Below are 24,179 nucleotides of genomic sequence, written 5' to 3'. Positions count from 1 at the left end.
CCACATTAAAACATATATACACGCTAACACATATATACACATATATATACTCTAACATGCATACACATATATCCACACTAACACATACATACACATGTATACACACTAACATACATATACATATATACACTCTAACACATACATATACACTAACACATAGACATATATATATATATATATATATATATGTATACACACACACACATATATACATATATATATTATATATATATATATACACTAGCACATTCATACACACTAACATACATACACATATATACACTCTAACACATACATACACATGCTAAAACACATACATACTTACTATTTACACTGCTGATTCAACAGCAGCAGGTTGCTAATAGGGATAGCCATCAACCATCGATGATTCGTAATCATCCATGGTTTATGGCCGATGTCTAATGTTTTTCCCATCGATGGGGGAGAACCAGATGGTTTCCCTCCATCGATGGAAGAACACAACCGAATAGTTTATTTTATTTTTTTTAAGGTGCTGGGACACAGAACACAGCTCCGTCCCCAGATGTCCACAAAGCCATGCCCCACAGATCTGATTGGCCCACAGGCCAATCATAGAATAGGGATGACCATCAGTTGGTGAAGCCATCAATGGTCATCCATTGCATAGTTGGTTACCATCAATGACCACTTTCTATTTTGCCATCTATGGTAACCATCGATGGTAACCATACCGATGGCCATCCCTAGTTGCTAATGGGGGCAGGCACCTCGCATCATTAGGCCCCGTCCCCTTCAAAATATTGCGATTTGCGGTTGTATGGGGGTGGGGCCTGCTGCATTGGCTCCACCCACTTGCGATCGGAGCCTGAAGAGAGGAAGGGAAATCGGTCTCAGGGGGGTAGCGAGTGCGGGCTGTGCAGTGGTGGTAGGAGCGGCCGCAGGCCCCCTCCCATTCTGCTAGTGTCCAGGCCCAGGACTCTAGTTCTGGCAGTCCCCACCTGATGGCGGCCCTGGTTGTAATAATTTTTTTGACAAAACATAGAGTTTCATTACATGTACTAAAGTAAAGTATGCAGCACATGGAGTTGTAATTACACCGCAAAGATTCACAAATTGAGTTAAGGTTCCACATAAGACCTGAGAACCTAAATTTAGGTATACTACAATCAGACACTTTCATGACCCTTCACCCTTATCAGTAGATATGTTTTATAATAAAAATGGCTGAGCTATTGCCAAGATTTTAAGTGCCACTGTAATAGTATAAGCATTAACTTGAGATAAAGTGAACTTTGGAAGAATAGACTCCTGAACATTCCATTGATATGTTCTTGTAGTTTAATTCCATATTCTTGCAATATGAAACTCACTGTGTGTATTAATAGGGAATGTAATAAAACATGAATACAAATGTGGTCTGGTGGAGTATTAAAGCATTCTGACTGTGGGGAAGATGTACTAAGCCTTGGAGAAAGAGGGAGAAAGTACCAACCAATCAGCTCCTAACTGTCACTTTACAGACTGTGGTCCTGATTCAGACCCGCATGCGAGCGCTATGCGCTAGCAAGCGGGTCGATGGTGGCCCAGTGTGCATGCGCACAACGGAGCCGGCTCCGTCGTGCGCATGTGCGAGACCTGGATAGCGACGGGCAATCCATCGCTCCAGGACTCGTACCAAAGGGGGCGTGCTGTTGATGTTGAGTGACAGCACGCCCCCTTTGGTGGGCGGGCTGGGGGCGTGGCTGCCCAGACGGAGGCGTTCCCATGGGAGCGCCTAACGTCTGGGGCTGGCCCCACTGACATCACAAGTGATGTCAGTGGGAGTGCTTTTGGCTCTGTTAAAGCCGAAAGCACACTGGGGCTTGTGGCAACGAGACCCTACCACAAGGGTCTCGTCGAAAGCCTGATGGTCGCGATGGTCTTGACCATCGCGACCATCTTCCTGGCCGCTCGCTATAGCTGTGGGTGGTCACCCATAGCTATGCAAGCGGCCAGGAGGCCGCTCTATAAAAACAGAAGGCCGGCCCTGATTCAGAACGTCCGGTTCTGGGAAGCAATCGGGAAGCCGACTGCCTAAATACCGGCAGCCGGCTTCCCGACTGTCTTATCCCGGCATGGATGAAATGCCGGGCGTCTAGATGTAGACGCCCGCATTTCCCTGACGCCGGGAGACCGGCACCCAGCATCACGATCGTAGTGATGCCGGGCGCCGCGAGCGGAGAGCCGCAGGGGGGAGGGTTAGGTTTAGGGCTCCCGGGGGGACTTAGGGTTAGGCACCCCCCGGGGGACTTAGGTTTAGGCAGCGGGGAAGGGGATGGTTAGGGTTAGGCACTTAGAGGGGGGATTAAGGTTAGGCACTTGGGGGGGAAGTTAGGGTTAGGCACCCCTAAGGAGGGTTAGGGTTAGGGGGGTTAGGTTAGTACATACTTACCTATCCACGATCGGGATTTCCAGCGCTGTCGGGCTTCCACTGCTTCGCACTCTGCTCATGTCGGGCTGCCGCTGACGGGAATCGAACCGCCGGTCATGCGGCCGGCGGTATATCATACCCATTCCCCGGCTCTGAATCAGGCCCTGTATTTGAAAACTGACAATTAGGATCTGATTGGTTAGTACTAGAGATGTGCGCCGACCCCTGTGTTTTGGTTTTGGATCTGGATTCATCTTCGTGTTTCGGTTTTGCAAAACCACCCTCACCTGTTGGATTTGATTTTGGATCATTATTTTTTTTTTTTTTAAATAAATAAAAAAACAGCTAAAATGATGCCATTTGACCTGTTATCATGCAATCCAAAACCTGAAAATAGAAAAAGGTAAACTAAAGAACTCCTTATTGATAAATGGTATAATATCATTTATAGTACCCACTGTGAGAGCTGCTGTTTAGAATTTGGGGTACACACAGCCATACATTAGCGCACCTATAATCGTCTTGTTTATCCAGGTATACTAGATACCTTACCCGGCGCTATTTATGGGAGGTATTACTATAAGCAGCTGTTAGAGGAGATAGTCACTCTCCCAGTGGTAATGCACTGTATACCTTTGATAAAGCTGGAGTATACAGTGAAACGTGTCAGGTGGGCTGCAGAAACAACCCCTATTTGTTTATAACAAGCACTTTATGACTTTATGGATTTTACATTGACCGGTCAAGATACTGCGAGCGTTGATATACATTATGGGAGACTTCATGCAGTTCTAACATCAGGAGCAAGTTGCTACTCCTATGAGACCAGCATTCACCTGTGAAACGGAGGGGATCATCTCGTATATAGTACACCACCACCTAATCAACCCTGCATGATAAAGACTGTACAAATTTCGGACTGCTCCGCCACTTTCAAATAACTTATTGGGTACCGCAAACTGCAAAAGACTGTGGAAGTTAATACTATTCCAAAAGATTTGTTTTCTTCACTTATCCATAATTTGACTTTTATTTTTCTATCTGTGATTGTTTTTTAGTGTACGTTTTTTATCTAGTAAGAGTTATTTCATCTAGAACTAATGTATTCAATGTAATTTTAGTTTCTTTCATAATTTGTGTACAGAGCATCTATTTAAACGCTAATTACAATAGCGTTGTTATATTGTCTTTGATCCAAAATCCAAGTTTGGTTTTTAAATCCGAGTTCTGAACTGCAGAAAGATCCGAATTGGGACTCTGTTCGGCTTAGTACCCCAAAGTGATTCCGAATTCGGACTCAGTTTGACCCCCAAATTCAGTTGTTGTCGGTTCTCTGAGAACCGGACCCGCACATCTCTAGTTAGTACTTTATCTCTCTACACTTTATCTCTTGCCAAGGCTTAGTAACTCTCTCTCTAGTTGAGCCGTCCATACAAAAGTATATAGGCTGGGATCATCTCTTCTGCACGGCCCAATGCCATTGATAGTTTTAATCTATCTCTTTTTAGCAAGGGTACCGAGGGATAAAAGCAATTGTACTGTAAATATGTTATCCCTTATAGTGACTGATTGAGGTTTTAACATTTCAGATTTAATTGAAAATATGTTAAAAATCATAGAGGTTTTTAAGGCTTAAACAATATCCCAGGAGAATGAATAGAAAAATGCGTGTTAATGGATGGAAAGTATCATGCTCTGTCAGTTAAAGGGAAACTCAATTCATTATGCTTTCAAACTAATGAAGGAAATGGTGGCATGATATACTGTAAGTCAGCAGGGTTTATTTAATAAAACTGTGCTATGTACACAAATGTCCTGTAACCATTTCCAAACAAATAGCATCAAGGTGACAATTCAATATATATCAGTGGGCGCAAAGTGGAGGAGAATTTTGACCATAGTTAATGCGGGATGTAGTCACAATCGCTTCCAATACCGGCTCCGGAATTTTGACACCTGTCGGCATCCTAAAGGTAAGTAGTGGGGGGAAAGGGAGGGTTTGGCACTAGGGGGAGTGTTAGGGTTAGGCACTAATGGGGGAGGGTTAGGGTTAGGCACTAGGCTGGAAGGATTAGGGCTAGGCACTACGGGGGAGGTGAGTTTTAGGGTGCGGGGAGGGCTAGGTATAGAGACAAGAGAAGGGTTAGCACACCTACTGACAGGTGTCGGTATCCTAACCCTGTCGGGATGCCGGCGTCTGGATTTTGGCCGCTGGGATTCCGAGCGCTGGTATCCCATGACAAACCCATTGATACACTACATTATTTATTATTGGACTATTATTATTATTATATATTTTATGGGTATAATGTATTTTATTTAACCCCATACCCTTTTTGTTTGTTTCCCTGTGTACACATCCTGATCAGTAATATACTTTCTTTATATGATCTTTTTAGATAGTGGCATTTGAAGTATTAACGCTACAGAGTTAAATATGTGAACTCACCTTGCTGTTGGTAATCCACAATCCCTGCTTTAGCCCATTTCTTTTTGATAATGTATCAGTGTTCCTAATCTTGCACTACATAATTGAGGTTCCAGTGTATGACTCCGCATTCCTCTATACATATTTAACTTAACATTCTTCTCATGGTGTTCAATAAACAAAAAATATATAAAATTCTCTGAATCTACAGACGCACTTGTCACAGCGTCTGTAGATTCACTGGACTATACTTTACACTGTAATTCAAATTGAATCTTCCTATCAAAGATATGAACTCATAAAACAAACATTTGCTCTGTTTCACTTGTCAATTTAGCTGAACTGAATCAATCTAGGATCCGCAAGGGAATAAATAGAAGGTAAAACAATAAAGGTTTCCTCTCAGATGAACATGATCTGGTTACACAGGTGATGAAGGGGTTAATGATGTGTGATGCGTACAGTGTTAGAGATGGATCATTGCCTTACAGCTTTGCTGCACTAACACATGTTTGCAAAGAGCGCAGAAAGGATTTGAATAATTAAAAGACAAAGAGGCAATTAATTTGTGTCAAATATTTATGTTTTCAGGAAACACAGCCATTTCATACACTACTGCTTCTTGACAGATGTTTATAGAGGCTAATGAAATATACATTTTTCCATGCACATTTTAACTGTTAATGGAGCAAGAGATTAATAAAAATAACCAAATCCTGTGAATTTAATGACTTTTAAGGCAAATGTTATAAGCAAATGTTTTGGCGCTTAGAAAACAATGGGATCAGCCGCAGATTGATGATAGGTTTCAGTTCAATACCACATAATTTACAAATGGTTGTTTTCACCTTCTAAACTTAACCTGCTGTCGTTGCCCATTGTTTTCAATATTTCCGACACACTTCAAAAGCTCGGCGGCTTCTAGAGTGCTGCATGGATCCCTGAAGTCATGTAGCACTGTTTTTTGTATTTTAATAAAAAAAATAGTCCTTTTTTTAACAAAAAGAGCATATTGATGAACCCCAGATAACTACTTTTTGCACTAATAATTAAATTATGGAATTCCATAAAAAACTAACATGTCATTAATCCTTTTGTAGTTGTCACTATTGACTATTAACCCTGCGTCGGGCACAGCTGGCCTGACAGGCGCTACAAAGCTGTCCTCGCTCACCTCTCCACGCAGGTGCCTGCCCCTCCTAGTACCTTCCTATCTCTAGGTGCTGTTTGAAAATCCCCTAGTCAGTTTTCTTGCCGCCTGCGTGGACTGCAGTAGTGACCTTCCTGGCCTCTCAGGCTCATTGCACCCAAACTCATCCGACTTTTGAAGGTACGTATTTCTTTTTATTTTCTCACAATTTTGTATATTTTGCTCATTTTATGAATGAAAATTACAAAGGTTGTGGGTATTTTGCGGAAATATGTAGGTTTGTCCAGGTTGGCCTCTTAGGCACACTGCGCACAAAGTTTCTGCTGAAATGGCCCGTAAAACCTACCATTCTCTCTTTGTACATCCTAATGAAGATCACTGATCACTTTTAGAGCGTTAGAATTGAGTTACTTAGGTGCTAATGACGATTTTATAACAGGCACCTGTCAGGCGCACTGTGCCCGAACCTGGGAGTCCCAGAGGTGCGCCTGACGCAGGGTTAATTGCACCTACGCATCTGATTTATCACTACTCAGATTATTCACGTGTTGTCAGCAGTAAGAAAAGATATGTTTTGTCCTTTTTTACATTGGCATTTGTAACATTACGTAATCTAGATCTGGTTTCAAGACCCTATATTAAGAAGTAACAGCTCTGCTGCTGTAGTAATGGCCCACACATTATATATATTAGTATAAGAATGAATCTAACCAATGGGAATGTCTACATTTTAATATACACTGGAGTCTGCAATACTGTCATTATATTCCCACAGTTGTATCTTAAACTAAAATTGAAAAAATAAATACAGCTGCCCAATGCTACTGTTGTTCCATCAATAAATGAAATAAAATAAAGGGTGTTTTTTATCACATTCACATTGGCAGGAAGTATATAGTCCACAAATACTGTATCTAGTCACTATGTAAATCCTCTATTGCGTATGTCCTTACTAATAGCAATTTCAAGAGAATAGTTTCCCAGATTAGATACCGTACTACAAGACTCAACCCCCCATCTGAATAATTCTTGGAATCGCCTTGCATGGCAAAGCTTAAGTGTATATTCTGATGTTTTTGTTAACATTTGTATTTTTCATAATAATGATGACCAGGCCCACTTTCTACTTAAATGACACCTAAGTTACTTCCAATTTGATTGGGCCACCACATATCCTGTGTATGATTGATGTAATCGAATCTATCAATGTTTGTAATTGTGCAGGAGAGATGCTGCACCAATCTTCAACAAGATAGTTCCTTAACTGAGGCCTGGTGGATGGTGGTAGAAAATGTTTTATTCCTGAACAGTCTGCAGCATAAATGTTGGATTGCGTCCAGATCTGGTGTCTAGGAAGGCCATTACATATGGATAACTTCAGTGTCCTGCTTATCAAACCATTGGGTCACTGCACATGATCTGTAGATGGGGCATTGTCACCCTAACCCTAACCTCCCCCTGGGGGTGACTAACCCTAATCCCCCCCTCCCTGTAGCCTAACCCTAACACTCCTGGGGGGGTGCCTAACCCTTATCTCCCCCTGGGAGTGACTAAACCTAACCCTCCCTATGCGCCTTGAACTAGCAAAGGTGAATTGCAGAGCATGATGTGTGGTTTCTGCAATGCAACCTGACTGTTATATGCTGTTCTGTGGAGTTCTCTTTACAACTTTTCAAATACGTAAATATTTTTGCCATCAAAGTGCCATCTTCACTCCAAAGGGGTTATTATTCAAGATTAATAAAAACACAATGTATGCTGTAATTAAATAAACGGTAAATTTGAATAATTTGGAGCAAATGGGCATCCATAGCAGTTTTTCACAGTTTAATACTGTATAAAAACCAATGTAATCTGAGAATAATATTCATGAATGAGAAATACAATACCATGCAGCTTAAGTTCTGGTTACTATGGATCGTTAAATAATACAAACAAAACTGCATTATTACAATCTAACTGGCTATTAAAGATAAACCTCCTGTATGTGATATGCAAAAATTCCCATCAATGCTTGTAAAACCTAATACAAAAGTAACTGCATTACATATTTTTGCAAAAATGGCCAATATATAGCAACAATGGATGTTAAAAATGTGGAATTTTTGGGAAAGTAATATTTCAATAGAGAATCCAATTGTAACAAAAACATATGAGGTAGGATATTTATTAAACCAATACAATGTTTGCTTATCTGATAATAATCTGAATCTGTTTTCTATATATTTATCCTTACCGTAAAAATAGAACGAACTCTACATTCTCCATAGTAGATGCTTAAATTCTTTACAGAAAATGCCTCCTGGAGGGATAAGTGGATGAGAAAAATAGTTTAACTGTAATGTATGACATAATCTACTAAAATCTGAATATATTAATAAAATTACCCTTCATGTGGGATGAAAATGTGCGGAAATGTAGACTAAGAGACATTCAGTATTTTTGTAATTCTTATGGAAATGTAAATAGTTTTAGAAAACAAGCCTGTTTCTAAGCATCGTAATTTGAGCAAGTGAAAAGGTTCTGAGTTCATTTCATATCAGAAATGGGTCAGGTCCCTTTGTAGAGGCTGCAGAGAGATAAATCACTACAGCAAAAATACAGAGAGGCATCTGAATCTTGTTAATGGCGAGGGTTCCAAGAAGGAGACCCAGGGCAATGACAATCTTTTATATCTGTTTGACAGGAGATTACTTATAAAGAAAGAGAAACTATATTCCATTCCCACCAGTCAGTATATGCCTTATACATTTTATTTGCTGAGATTTGAGTTTTTGAAAAACACAGAACCAGTGTCAGCTTGAACTAGGGATGAGCGGGTTCAGTTCCCCGAGAACCGAACCCACCCGAACTTCGGGGATCCGGGGTGATCCGAGCCCAAGCTCGGATCTCCCTGTCTGCCCCGGATCCCTCTCCCGAGGCAAAACCTCGAGATCTGCTGTCGGATCTCGAGGTTTTGCCTCGAGCGGCCATTTAAAAAAAAATGCCTTTGCCTTTAATGGGCAAAGTGCTGATTGGCTGACAGAGCCGTCTGTCATGGCTCTCAGCCAATCAGCATTATGGTGCTCATTTGCATGTAGCACGGACTCGTGAGATCCGTGCTACATGCATCTGTGTGATTGACAGTGACACAGAGCACAGATGGGTCAGTGAGACCCGTCTGTGCTGCTGTGTATTTCAATGACACAGATGCACGCACGGACCAGGAGATCCGTGCTACTTGCATCTGTGTCATTGACACAGAGCACTGACTGGTCCATGAGACCCGTCTGTGCTGCTGTGGTAAAAAAAAAAAAAAAAAAACCTGTGTAAAAAGAGAAAAAAATGGCGTGCCCCCCTCAAAAAAAGAGCAACCAGCCCCGGGCATTAGTGACCCAGTGCTGGGTGTGCTTAAATACAGGGGACAAATGACGTAGGGGTCCCCTGTACTTAAGCACAACCAGCACCGGGCTAGTCAGAACCAGAGCTGGTTGCCAAAATACGGGGGACAAACGACGTAGGGGTCCCCCGTATTCTGCGCAACCAGCTCTGGGCTCTGATGCGGTCCTGGTTCTGGAAATACAGGGGAAAAAAATTAGTAGGGTTCCCCTGTATGTTCCAGAACCAGCACTGGACTTTTTCTAGCGGGGGGCTGATGCCACAGCCAGGGGAGCCCTTTCACCGGGCCCCCCAGCCGCAGCATCAGCCCTGACCGCTAGTCAGCCCAGGCCAGGGATCCATGGAGAGCTGGGGACCCCCCCAATAAAGGGGTCACCCTCTCCAGGGCACCCCAGGCCCAGGCTGATAGCCCAGGGCTATCCCCGCCACCCCTGGTGGCGGTGGGTGGTGGGTTGATTGTGTGGTGTGGTGTAAATAAAGAATATCAAACATTGTCTTTACAAGTAGAACTGCAAGTCCCAGCAAGCCTGCCCCGCATGCTGGTACTTGGAGAACCACAAGTACCAGCATGCAGGGCATTAAGGGCCCACTAGTACCTGTAGTTCACCTGTAAAAAAATGTTTAAAAAAACACAGGACACACACACCGTGACAGTATAAGTTTATACTATCACATCTCCCGTCTCTCTCAGCCAATGAACGGCTCCCTCCATTGTAGTCAATGGTGGGAGCCGCAAGGTTATTAAAGTTTACCCTGCGGTTCCCACCATTGACTACAATGGAGGGAGCCGTTCATTGGCTGAGAGATGGGAGATGACCTCTCTCAGCCAATGCAGGCTTAGCAGCGGGGTTTCCATGGTGATACCCCGCCGCTAAGCTCTCATTCGGGAAGTACCGTTGTTCTATAGAACGGTACTAAGTTCGTGGATCGCGTTTTCGTTTTTTTTTTTGCCAAGTCCGGGGATGCCTACTTTGGAACGAAGAGGACAGAACCTCGCATAGGAGATGGTGAGTATGTTTTTTTTCACAGGTCCCCTAGGGATACTTTACCGGACAAGTGGACCGTTGTTACAGGTTACATAGGTGAGTATGTGTACATGTGTGTGTGTGTGTATGTATGTTTAATAAACTTATACTGTCACGGTGTGTGTGTCCTGTGTTTTTTTAAACATTTTTTTTACAGGTGAGCTACAGGTACTAGTGGGCCCTTAATGCCCTGCATGCTGGTACTTGTGGTTCTCCAAGTACCAGCATGCGGGGCAGGCTAGCTGGGACTTGCAGTTCTACTTGTAAAGACAATGTTTGATATTCTTTATTTACACCACACCACACAATCAACCCACCACCCACCGCCACCAGGGGTGGCGGGGATAGCCCCGGGCTATCAGCCTGGGCCTGGGGTGCCCTGGAGAGGGTGACCCCTTTATTGGGGAGGTCCCCAGCTCTCCAGGGATCCCCGGCCTGGGCTGACTAGCGGTCAGGGCTGATGCTGTGGCTGGGGGGCCCAGTGAAAGGGCTCCCCTGGCTGTGGCATCAGCCCCCCGGTAAAAAAAGGCCAGTGCTTGTTCTGGAACATACAGGGGAACCCTACTCATTTTTTGTTCCCTGTATTTCCAGAACCAGGACCGGATCAGAGCCCAGAGCTGGTTGCGCAGAATACAGGGGACCCCTACGTCGTTTGTCCCCTGTATTTAAGCACACCTAGCACTGGGTTACTAATGCCCGGGGCTGGTTGCTCTTTTTTGGGGGGTGCACGACATTTTTTTCTTTTTTTACACAGGTTTTTTTTTACCACAGCTTCACAGACGGGTCTCACGGACCTATCATTGCTCTGTGCCAATCACACAGATGCATGTAGCACGGATCTCCCGGGTTCGTGCTACATGCAAATGGGCACCATAACGCTGATTGGCTTCCTGTCTGCCACTGCAGTGCCACTCCTAGATGGGCCACATGTTTGTGCCGCCCACTTGTGTCGCTTAGCATAGTCATCCAGCTACCTCGGTGCAACCTTTTGGCCTAAAAACAATATTGTGAGGTGTGAGGTGTTCAGAATAGAGTGGAAAAGAGTGGAAATTAATGTTATTGGGGTTATTAATAGCGTAGGAACAAAAAAAGGCCCATTTTATGTGATTTTAGCGTTTTTTTTTATTTTTTAAGAAAAAATCCAGATAAAAAAAACAAAACCCAGAACCCAAAACACGGAAGGGTGGTTTTGGCAAAACCAATCCAGATCCAAAACACGAAGAAAGATCCAGATCCAAAACCAAAACACAAAACACGAAAAGTGGCCGGTGCACACCCCTAGCTTGAACCCATTCTTCTTCCTACTTTTTACTTATATAGCACCAAGATATTAAGCAGCACTTTGCAAAGAGGATTTAATCATACACAGTAAGAGCTTATATTCTGAGGCCCTGATTCAGAGATGGACAATATTGCACAGACGCAAGGAAGCGTCTGTTTAATACCGTCCAACTCAAATGTAAGTGCAGCAGGAGGTGTCTGTAAGACATAGACACCTCCATGCTGCATCTGCGATCTGAGTGCTGCGTCCACAGACATTGCCTCGGATCACCATCGCAACAGGTCAAGCTGTGTAACCTAACACTTACTTAGCCTGGCCGGTTCCTGGCAGCCTGCGGGGCCAGGAAATCTGCATCCGGGAATGCTGGCCAGCCACATTCCGCTCCAACCCCCAGATGCCGCAGCATGTCATTCATGCTGCAGCTTGGGGATCTGTTAGTGAAATTGCAGGACCCATTCTGCACATGCTCAGAACGAGTCCTGCGCATGCTCAGACCAAAAAATATTGGAGATATGCGCAAACCATTGGATTTGATATTTGAGTCTACACTGCGCATGTACTGGTGAGAGGGGTCATTCAGAGACCGAACACATGCCCCCTCCTCTCATAAGATGCTTCTGACCAGTAAGTAACTGTCAAAGGAAAATGGAGCATTAAGAGAAAACACATGCAAACACCATGATCAGAATCTAACACATGGCCTTAATGCTGTGAGACAGCAAGGCTAACTACTGTGTGCTGTGTCAACAGCACAGTATCTTACTAAACAGAACAGTGCTTTCTATATTTGTATCGAAATGCAATGAATGAGCAAAAGGGATGCTAGTTCAATTCAGTCTAAAAACCAATCAGGATTCTAGGATACGTTTGGATAGTGTTGTAACTTGGGATGTGCAAGCAGGGCTTTCACCCAGTGTGTAGGGCCCTAGAAGTGGCACCATCGCTGCCTCACGGCACCTGCATTTGGCCTGCAGGGTGCCTGGAATGGCAGCCTGAAGCCAGTAGCTCCACTGCAGACCCACCTCCAGAGTGTCCCTTGGATGATCCGGGCACACACTCTGTAGCATGTAGAGGTGCCCAGAGCATCCTAATGTAGGTTAACAACCATCAATCGTTAACTGCCAATTACCAATGGTTTTGCTATCACTGGCAGAGATCCAGTGGTTCTCTACCATTTATGGCACAGAACCCCACCAACGCAGTCCATGAAGCCCCAGCCCCACCTCTTATTGGCTCTATACCTGGTTAGTAATACAGTAGGGATGACCATCGGTGGGTGAAATATGCCGACAAAATCTTTGGTGACAATAAAGGTTAAGATTGTTGTGAAGGGTTGTGGGTCAGACGTTAAGCAATTATTTGGATGTAGGACATTACACAAAAAAAGACAAATCAAGCCACAGAACAAATTAGAAAGTGAGCTTCAGGACAACAGTACAGTAGATTACCAAAATGGAAAATAATCCAAGGTGTGAAGAGACCATCTCTTGATTCCAGAGCAGAACAAACTTTACATATATATTACATTTTGAAATAAAAAGAAAAATAACAATAATAATAAATAAAAATAATAATAAATCTTCCTTTAAAGAAAATAATACTAATAGGGTTAAAATTTTATAAAATGACAATTTATGCACATACATAGTATGTTATTTTTTTTATAAATCACAATTTGTAAGTATTAAAGCTAACCAATTACATATAAATGTATAAAGTGTTATATTATTATATAACCATTCTCATGATATTGTGTATGTTTATGCTAATGAATATCTAAATGGTTTCAGATATTAAGACTGTAAGTTTCCATTGAACTTCTATGCATTAGACAAGATAGCTCCCTTATTTAGTAATAAAAAGCATAATAAAGCCATTACTCTGAAGACTATATTATTAGCATTGTATGCAATTCACTATGAGAGTCTTGTTTCTAATTGAGATCATTTTATTTTCAGCTGATTCAAGCCCACGGGAAGCGAGGAGAATGAAGAAGAATGCAGTACTTGTGGAAGGTGTCGTATTAAATGGACCAATAATTGATAGCAGTTCTGGAGAAAAATTTGTTGAAGAGGTTTACAGGATATTGATGAATGAAGTTGTGTATAAATCAACCGATGTAACTGAGAAGGTACAGTAAATATAGTAGAATGTACCCTAGATTATGCAATATTGATGGTCGTATATTTTAAAGAAATTATGTAAGCTTTATTCTATACTTGTGAGTGTGTTCACTGCTTTCTAAAATCAGACAACATCATTTAGTGACTAATATATATATATATATATATATATATATATATCCTGCAGATTATACCTTTCTTTATATTTTTTACTTTCTTTTGTGTTTCTCCAAATTGAATTGTTATTTGTTTAAGGGGCCTATCCATTTGCCGACTTTCTGCACGGTGCGACCAAAACCAGGAGGTTTTGGTCGGAACGTGCAGAAAGTCTACAAGTGGATAGCCGGCAAGGGCACGCTGGGTCCTTGCCGACCCCGACTATTTATCGAACATGCCCGTCAACGGTTGTCAGGTTCGGCATGTTAATAGATAGGGAGGTTGGGCTCCTGCACTGAAAACGTTCAGTGAACGTCTTTCAGTGCGGTGCCCGCACCTTAGCGACAGACTTTCATGTTGTTAAATGGATAGGCCCCTTTAGACTGATTGTTTTTTATATTTAAGCTTTGCCTGACATATAACACAATCATACCTCCCAACCTACTAATTACAGAAAACTGTACTGCCATTCTGCAATTGGAATGTTCATACCAAATTGCCTTGTATTGCACTGCCTCATGAAGTGGAGACAGGTGCCTCCACTGTGTGCAGCATAAACAGTGGCATTTTTTCTAGTAAAATAGAGAGCTTAACTACACCCAGGCCCGGCGACAGGAGGAGACAAAGGGGCCACCCATACATGGATCAGAGGGGCCACGAGGACTAGGAACAGAATAAATGTAGCAGCACCTATAAAAACCTTTTAAACAGCTGCTACTCAGCTGACTGCATAACACGCGTAATAATAGGGCGAGCCCTGCCCAGAAGGAGGAGCCCTGCTGCTGCCCCAGTCTTCTTCATGAGCCACGGCTGCCCCCTTCTATTGGTGGGATTCCCACAGCCAGTGCCTTGTGATAATTATGGGAGGAGACCTGGTGAGCAGGGCTGTGAATGGCTGTCACCGCAGTTGCCGGGACAGAGAGGGAAGAGCTATGCTGCCTGCGGATGAAAGATGGTGACTCCTGTACTCTAGGGAGAACCCCTGATGACCCAGAGGATGCACTCATCATGAGGATGACCCACTGAAAGATCACTGGCATGAAAGACCCCGATGGTGCAGGAAGCCAGTGGGAAGCCCCGCTGCAGGAGGACCCAGAGAGGAAAAGCCGCTGAGGAGAGCTGCTGCATTGTTAGACTGTTACAGCAGTCCTGCCGAAGCCCCGCCCACTGACAACCTCTTCCCTACCCAAGTCAAATACCAGCTGACACGTAGGAGCCAGTGCTCCTCCTCCTCCTCCTGGGCCCCTCCTGCTTCCTTCCTGTTCCTCTCCTCTCCCCTCCCATCATCCCTTTTGTTGTGCAACTTCCCACTAGAGGCACCACCAACTCCCCTCCTCACGATACCTCCGACCTCCCCCTGACACTCCTGCCCCTCCTCATGGCACCCTCGACTCCTCCCCCAGCCCCACACTCCTACTCCTTTTTGTTTGATTGTAGCCAAGATCCTGCATAAAGGTAAGTTACTGTGTAATTGTAATCTTAACATATATAGGTCTGTGTGTATATATATAGTATATATGTGTGTGTGTGTGTGTATATATATATATATATATATATATATTAGGGGTGAGCGGGTTCGGATTTCTGAAATCCGAATCCCCCCGAGCCCCCCCAATCCGAGGCCGATCCAAGTCAGGCTCGACTTTTCCCGCCTGACTCGGATCTGAAATCAAGGCAAAACATCATCATCCCGCCTTCCAGGTCTCACGGGTTTTGGATTCTATATAAGGTACCTGCGTCAGCGCCATTTTCTCACTCGGACAGTGAAGAGGGAGGGTGGGAGTGAGGGTTGGCTGGGCTGTGTAGTGTAGTGTAGTGCAGTGTAGTGTTGTGCTGTGCTGCGCAGTGCTGCTGTTGTCCATAGGGGCTGTGTCCACTCCTCCAAAGTCCATAGGGACTGGATATGTTGTGCTGTGCTGCTGTTGTCCATAGGGGCTGTGTCCACTCCTCCAAAGTCCATAGGGGCTGGCTGTGCTGTGCTGCTGTTGTCCATAGGGGCTGTGTCCACTCCTCCAAAGTCCATAGGGGCTGGCTGTGTTGTGCTGTGCTGCTGTTGTCCATAGGGGCTGTGTCCACTCCTCCAAAGTCAATAGGGGCTGGCTGTGTTGTGCTGTGCTGCTGTTGTCCATAGGGGCTGTGTCCACTCCTCCAAAGTCCATAGGGGCTGGCTGGACTGTGTTGTGCAGTCAGTTGTCCATAGGGGCTGTGTCCACTCCAAAGTCCTGTGCAGTGTCCCAGTCCTAAAGGGGTGCTGTAGTGTAGTCCAGGGGGTGCTCTGTCCATCAGGGGTGCTCCCCCCCAAGTGCAAAAAAATATATTTTTTTTCTGTGTTTGTGAATTGTGTACGCAGTAGCCGCACATGCATCAACAAAGTAGCGCCAAGCGTGCGCCTGTGTCATAAGTAAAGGCCATCTGGCTCATCCGTTAAAGGGTGCTGTTACACCCAAGGTACCCTCCAAATAATATTTTTTTTTTCTGTGTTTGTGAATTGTGTGCGCAGTAGCTGCACGTGCATCAACAAAGTAGCACCAAGCGTGCGCCTGTGTCATAAGTAAAGGGCCGGCTGGCTCATCCGTTGAAGGGTGCTGTAACCTCCAAAGTGCACTCCAAATAATATTTTTTTTTCTGTGTTTGTGAATTGTGTGTGCAGTAGCCAAACCTACATCTACAAAATAGCGCCAAGCGTTCGCCTGTGTCATAAGTAAAGGGCCGGCTGGCTCGTCTGTTAAAGAGTGGTGTAACCCCCAAAGTGCACTCCAAACAAAATAAAAAATAATTTTCTGTGTTTGTGAATTGTGTGCACTGTGGCTGCACGTGCATCAACAAAGGAGCAGCGCCAAGCGTACGCCTGTGTCCCATAAGTCTGTTAAAGGGTGGTGTAACCCCCAAAGTGCACTCCACAAAAAATAAACAATTCTTTTTTTTTTTTAGCCGCACCTGCATCCTCAAAGCAGCAGGGACAAGCGTGCGTCTGTCTGTTAAAGGATTACATCGGTGACAGCATCCAAGTAGGCATGTCAGACAGTCCGTACCTGTACTGGCAGGAAAAAGAGGCAATTTGGAGGCCCCTGTACAAACTGGCTCTATTTTACCTGAGTTGCCCCCCTCCAGTGTGTACTCCGAAAGAGTGTTTAGTGCAGCCGGGAACCTTGTCAGCGAAAGGCGTAGGAGGTTGCTTCCACAAAATGTGGAGAAGATGATGTTCATAAAAATGGATTATCAACTCTTCCATCGAGACCAGCCTCCAGAACGTACAGAGGGACCTGTGGTGGTGGATTCCAGCGGGGACAAATTAATGCTCTGTGAGGATGAGGATGTACACAACACTGAAGAGGGTGAGGAATCGATGAATGAGGAGGATGAGGATGACATCTTGCCTCCGTAGAGCCAGTTTGTGCAGGTACAGATTAATTGCCAGCTTGTTTTGTGGGGTCCCAAACTGCCATCCTGTCTGCCACTGCAGTGTCACTCCTAGATGGGCCACGTGTTTGTGCTGCCCACTCGTGTTGCTTAGCATAGTCATCCAGCTGCCTCAGTGCAACCTTTTGGACATAAAAACACTATTGTGAGGTGTGAGGTGTTCTGAATAGACTGGAAATGAGTGGAAATTAAGGTTATTGAGGTTAATAATAGCATAGGAGCAGAAAAGCCCACACATTCTGTGATTTTAGCTGGTTTTATGTTTTTTTAATATATGTAGAAAGGGAAAGGCGGCACTCACAGGTCTGATGAAATGAAAGAATCAAGCTTGAGAACTGTGTCTGCCTTGTTCAACGTTTCAGTCTCACATGACTTTTATCAAGAACACAAATTATTTTGCATTTATGTGGAGTGCCAGCCATTTGACTATATATATATATATATGTGATCTTATTGTTTGGGACCTGTACCTGGTATTCATTATACCTGATGCTTGATTGCTTGAGAAAGGTCCGTGTAGTGGACCGAAACGTCGCCCTGTATGTAAGCCCTCTCTTTGGAATATTAAAAACTGCAAACTACTGGTGAGTGCCATCCTTTAAAAACATATAAATTGCTGGTGAACCTGGGATTATGGTGATGCAGCTGATTTGCACCCCTCTGATTTGTATGGACCTCGCTTGATGTGAGTGCTGGACCTTGGATATGAATATACAGGTTGAGTCTCCCATATCCAAATATTCCGAAATACGGAATATTCCGAAATACGGAATATTTGTAGTATGACTGAAAAAGTGAAACCTTTGCTTTCTGATGGTTCAATGTACACAAACTTTTTTTGAAGCACAAAATTATTAAAATACAGTATAAAATAACCTTCTGGCTGTGTGTATAAGGTGTATATGAAACATAAATGAATTTCATATATGTACACAAACTTTTTTTGATGCTCAAAATTATTAAAAATATTGTATAAAATGACCTGCAGGCTGTGTATATAAGGTGTATATGAAGCATAAATGCATTCTGTGTATAGATTTGGGTCCCATTCCCAAGATATTTCATTATGGTATGCAATTATTCCAAAATACGGAATATTCCGATATCCAAAATACCCCTGGTCCAAGCATTTCGGATATGGGAGACTCAACCTGTATATATATATGTGTGTGTACATTATTCTATCTGCAATAATTGTGTATGTGTGTTTACAGTAGGGGTGTGCACCGGCCACTTTTCGTGTTTTGGTTTTGGATCTGGATCTTTCTTCGTGTTTTGGATCTGGATTGGTTTTGACAAAACCACCCTTCGGTGTTTTGGGTTCTGGATTTTGTGTTTTGGATCTGTATTTTTTTTTTAAAAAGCATAAAAACAGCTAAAATCACAGAATGTGTTGATTTTTCTGCTCCTATGCTATTATTAACCTCAAAAACCTTAATTTCCACTCATTTCCAGTCTATTCAGAACACCTCACACCTCACAATAGTTTTTTTATGTCCAAAAGATTGCACCGAGGTAGATGGATGACTATGCTAAGCGACACGAGTGGGCGGCACAAACACGTGGCCCATCTAGGAGTGACACTGCAGTGGCAGACAGGATGGCAGTTTGAAAAACTAGGCCCCAAACAGTACATAATGCAAAGAAAAAAAAGAGGTGTAAGATGGAATTGTCCTTGGGCCCTCCCACCCACCTTTATGTTGTATAAACAGGACATGCACACTTTAACAAACCAATCATTTCAGCGCCAGGGTCTGCCACATGACTGTGGCTGAAATGATTGGTTCGTTTGGGCCCCCACAAAACAAGCTGGAAATTAATCTGTCCCTGCACAAACTGGCTCTACGGAGGCAAGATGTCATCCTCATCCTCCTCATTCACCAATTCCTCACCCTCTTCAGTGTTGTGTACATCCTCATCCTCACAGAGTATTAATTCGCCCCCACTGGAATCCACCACCACAGGTCCCTCTGTACGTTCTGGAGGCTGGTCTCCCTGGAAGAGTTGATAATTAATTTTTATGAACATCATCTTCTCCACATTTTGTGGAAGCAACCTCCTACGCCTTTCGCTGCTGCTTTAAGGATGCAGGTGCGGCTACAGCCCACACATTTCACAAAGACAGAAAAAAAAGAAGAATTTTTTTATTGTTTGTGGAGCGCACTTTGAGGGTTACACCACCCTTTAACAGACAGACGCACGCTTGCTGCTGCTGCTTTGAGGATGCAGGTGGAATCTAGATGGGATTTGGAACCGGGGACACACTACCTCCATCAATTGTCTAAATCCCACTGCACTAATGGCGGATACCAGACGCACGTCTAACACCAACATAGCAGTCAAGGCCTCAGTTATACATTTTGCTTCAGGATGACTGCTGTCGTACTTCATCTTCCTCGCTAAGGACTGTTGGAGGGTCAATTGTTTAGTAAAAGTAGTGGTGTTTCTACTTCCTCTCTGGGATGATGAACAACTTCCAGCAGCAGCAACAGCACTAGGAGGAAATGGTTCTTGATCTTTCCCTATTTTATTTTTATCGGAGAAAGTTTGGTCCTCCATTTATGTTATATTGATATATACGTTCGGCTAAGGTGCACACAAACACAGAAAATATTTTTTTATTTTTGTTGGAGACTAGTGCACTTTGTGGGTTACACCAGCCTTTACAAAATGAGCCAGCCGGCCCTTTACTTATGGGACACAGGCGCACGCTTGGCGCTGCTCCTTTGTTGATGCACGTGCAGCCACAGTGCACACAATTCACAAACACAGAAAATATTTTTTTATTTTGTTTGGAGTGCCCTTTGGGGGTTACAGCACCATTTAATGGACAAGCCAGCCGGCCCTTTACTTATGGGACACATGCGCACGCTTGGCGCTGCTCCTTTGTTGATGCATGTGCAGCCACAGTGCACACAATTCACAAACACAGAAAATATTTTTTTATTTTGTTTGGAGTGCACTTTGGGGGTTACAGCACCCTTTAGCGGTCAAGCCATCGGGCCCTTTACCTATGACACAAGCGCACGCTTGGCACTACTTTGTTGATGCACGTGCGGCTACTGCGCACACAATTCACAAACACAAAAAAATATATATATTTTTTTTTTTGGAGTGCATTTTGGGGGTTACAGCAACCTTTAATGGTCAAGCCAGCCGGCCCTTTAACTATGACACAGGCGCCCGCTTGGCGCTACTTGGTTGATACACGTGCGGCTACTGCGCACACAATTCACAAACACAAAAAAAATATTTATTTTTTTGCACTTGGGGGGAGCACCCCTGATGGACAGAGCACCCCCTGGACAACACTACAGCACCCCTTTAGGACTGGGACACTGCACAGGACTTTGGAGTGGACACAGCCCCTATGGACAACTGACTGCACAACACAGTCCAGCCAGCCCCTATGGACTTTGGAGGAGTGGACACAGCCCCTATGGTCAACAGCAGCACAGCACAACACAGCCAGCCCCTATGGACTTTGGAGGAGTGGACACAGCCCCTATGGACAACAGCAGCACAGCACAACACAGCCAGCCCCTATGGACTTTGGAGGAGTGGATACAGCCCCTATGGACAACAGCAGCACAGCACAACACAGCCAGCCCCTATGGACTTTGGAGGAGTGGACACAGCCCCTATGGACAACAGCAGCACAGCACAGCACAACACTACACTGCACTACACTGCACTACACTACACTACACAGCCCAGCCAGCCCTAACTCCCACCCTCCCTCTTCACTGTCCACAGCCGAGTGAGAAAATTGTGCCGGCGCTGGTACCTTATATAGAATCCAAAACCCGCGAGACCCAGAAAGGCGGGATGATGACGTTTTGCCTTAATTTCAGATCTGTGTCAGGCGGGAAAAGTCGAGCCTGACTCGGATCAGCCTCGGATCGGGGGGGGCTCGGGGGGGTTCGGATTTCAGAAATCAGAACCCGTTCACCCCTAGTTTACAGTATATTTCGCCATGTGTAATAATTGTGTGTGTGTGCGTGTGTGGACCTGGCATGTGTGTTTGGAGGAGGGGTCAGGGAGGGAGGGGGTTTTGGTGCCCCAGAGATAAAAGTGTACCGAGCCCCAAGATTTCTGTTGCCGGCCCTGACTAGACCTAAGGAAGATGACCCCATCCTCTCTTCTGCTATGCGGCTGGTACGCATAGCCATGCCCCTTGTCCTGATTTCACAACAGCTCATTATTGGAAGATATGCAAAAGTTATCTGTAATTATATTGTAAATATATCCAATGCACAGGACTGCACAAACTGAAAGACATTTAAACCCCCTCAAAGTAGAGCTTGGCATACACAAAGCATTTTCCTTCAACTGTTAAATGAATTGGTGATTTTTAAATCCCATTTATTAAGTGAGCAAATTATACCAACTACTGTATATAGATCTTATTAAACACATTTTTGCAATTTAAAATAAGCCACTGTTGCTCTCAAATCACCAATTACTTCTGCTTACAAGTAGCTATAGACAGATTTTATAGACAGATTTTCCTTTTATTTCTTGCTATGCCCCACGGCTTTCTCAAGGCATGCTTTTAAGTTTACCTAATAGTTTGTGCAAAACTGCTGAATAATGGACAATTCACATATAATTTTGCAACTCCATATGGCAAATGAGCCATATTAACTGTTAAACATATTTTAAGAAAAAATACTGTATGATGCTATTTAGCACCACTTACCAAAGAGCAAGATATATTGCTTAATGTTATGTTTTTTTACACATTATAAGACAAATATTTTATTCTCAATATTAATTAAAAATATACAATATATAAATATTTAAATATTTCCAATATAGTTTGTTTATGTAGATTATCATCAGAGATGAGCACATGCTCCTATGTTTTGGTTTTGGATCTAAATCATTGTCATGTTTTGGTTTTGGATTTCTTTAAAAAATGATAATACAGCTAAAATCATGTGACTTGGAACTGTTTTTGTTCGTTCAGTATTATTTACATAAATAACATTCATTTCCAGTCAATATTGACCACCTCACAGCTCACAATATTGTTTTCACCAATATTATCCAGAGGCTGCAGTGAGCTAGCTGGCAAAACTAAGCAACAGTACAATGGCACGAACACATCGCAGTTTGAAAGAATATAGCATATCTATCTAACATAGTGGCACAGCAGTGACAGAGAGGATGGCAGTTTAATGAATTATATATGATCCTATAGAATATTTTCATTAATTTAGAAATTATAAACTAAAAGTAAGAGCTTAGTAAAAAATATAACAGATTACCAGCACACTTCTCCGACCAGCAAATCATAGGCCCCAGGCCAGTACAGGTGATTGCTGACTGAGTAACGGCTAGTAGAAACTAGATCACTATCAAAATTACTCCAAACAGCAATACACAGGACCAACGTGTTTGGAGGTGAAGTATTTAGTGGAAGGTAAAGCATTTATAACTATATGGAAATCCAAAACATGGAACAGATTATTAAAAACTAAGCTTCAAAATGTGATTTTTCAAATTCAAATTGAATCCAAACAGCAATTCAGAGATCTCAGGCCAGTACAGTTGATTGCTGCCAGAGTAAAGTCTAATAGAAAAGTAGATCACCATCAAACATACTCCAAAAAGCAAATCTTAGGCTGCATACAGGTGACTGGAGGTGGGGTATTAAGTGGAAGGTAAAGCATTTATTATTATAATGAAAAGTAACTCTGAAACATGGAACAAATTAGAAATGATTAAAATCCAAACTTTCAAATTTGAGTTTTCAAATACAAACTGAGGGCCTGATTCAGAGCCGAACGCTCTGACCAGAGCGCTCGCTCTGAATCAGTGCCCTCCTCCATGAAAATGGAGCGGCCTCCTGGCCGCTCGCATAGCTATGGGTGACCATCCACAGCATATGCGAGCGTCCATGATGATGCTCGCGATGGTCTTGACCATCGCGACCATCGGGCTTGCGACGGAGACCCTGCGGTAGGGTCTCACTGCCGCAAGCCCTGGAGTGATTTTGGCTCTATCAGAGCCAAAATCACTCCCACTGACATCACTAGTGATGTCAGTGGGGCCGGCTTCAGATGGTAGGCGTTCCCATGCAGGCACGCCCACCAAAGGGGGCGTGCTGTCAATCAACATCGACAGCACGCCCCCTTTGGTGCGAGACCTCGAGCGATGGAGAGCCCGTCACTCGCTGGGTCTCGCGCATGCGCACGATGTAGCTCCCTTCGTCATGCGCAGTGGGAGAACATCGACCCGCTTGCGAGCGTCCTGCGCTCGCAACGGGTCTGAATGACTCCCACAATCCAAACAGAAAATCACAGGCTTCAGGCCAATGCAGGCAATTTAAGCCAGGTAGAGGTGTTGGCAGTGGAATTTGCATGTGCTGGTATCTATCCATGCTGATGATAGCTGATGATGGACTGCTTGTTATTATATATGATTTTCCAGATTTTGATAAACAACTGGAATGAACTTGCTGCAAATGAGGAGGTGCCTAGATGGTTAACATCCATACCTCTACTCACTTTGGCACTACAAATGCCACAAACAGATGCCTTTGCAAATATTGTCAGGATTTGGGAAAAAAAATTTCCACATGTAAGAGGTGACAAGGACAATGTTGAAAATCATGATGTCAACACTAGAATGTTGATAGTTATGATGCCGACATGGTTAAAATGTCGGCATCATAAATGGCTATTCCTGGAAATTGCTGACATAGACAGAATTCTGACATAAAATGTCAAAATGGTCTAAATGTCAACATTATGAGTGTGAAGGTTAGGTTTAGGGCTAAAGGTATGGGGTTAGGTTTAGGGGTTATTATTAGGGTTG

General features: G+C 43.7%; 1 protein-coding gene across 1 annotated transcript in view; it reads left to right on the top strand.

The window, feature by feature from the left end:
- Positions 1–24,179, top strand: part of GADL1 (GAD like acidic amino acid decarboxylase 1) — a 396,024-nt gene that overhangs the window by 64,650 nt on the left and 307,195 nt on the right. The window contains exon 2 of the mRNA XM_088463515.1: positions 13,614–13,786. Within this exon, the coding sequence (XP_088319641.1) occupies positions 13,614–13,786 (173 nt within the window). The remainder of the gene's footprint in view (positions 1–13,613; positions 13,787–24,179) is intronic.

The sequence above is a fragment of the Taudactylus pleione genome, unplaced genomic scaffold, assembly GCF_031769625.1.
Source record: "Taudactylus pleione unplaced genomic scaffold, aTauple2 ptg000053l, whole genome shotgun sequence".
Lineage (NCBI taxonomy): Eukaryota > Metazoa > Chordata > Amphibia > Anura > Myobatrachidae > Taudactylus > Taudactylus pleione.
Note: the sequence above shows the minus strand (reverse complement) of the source record. Positions and strands in the feature narration are given on the sequence as shown.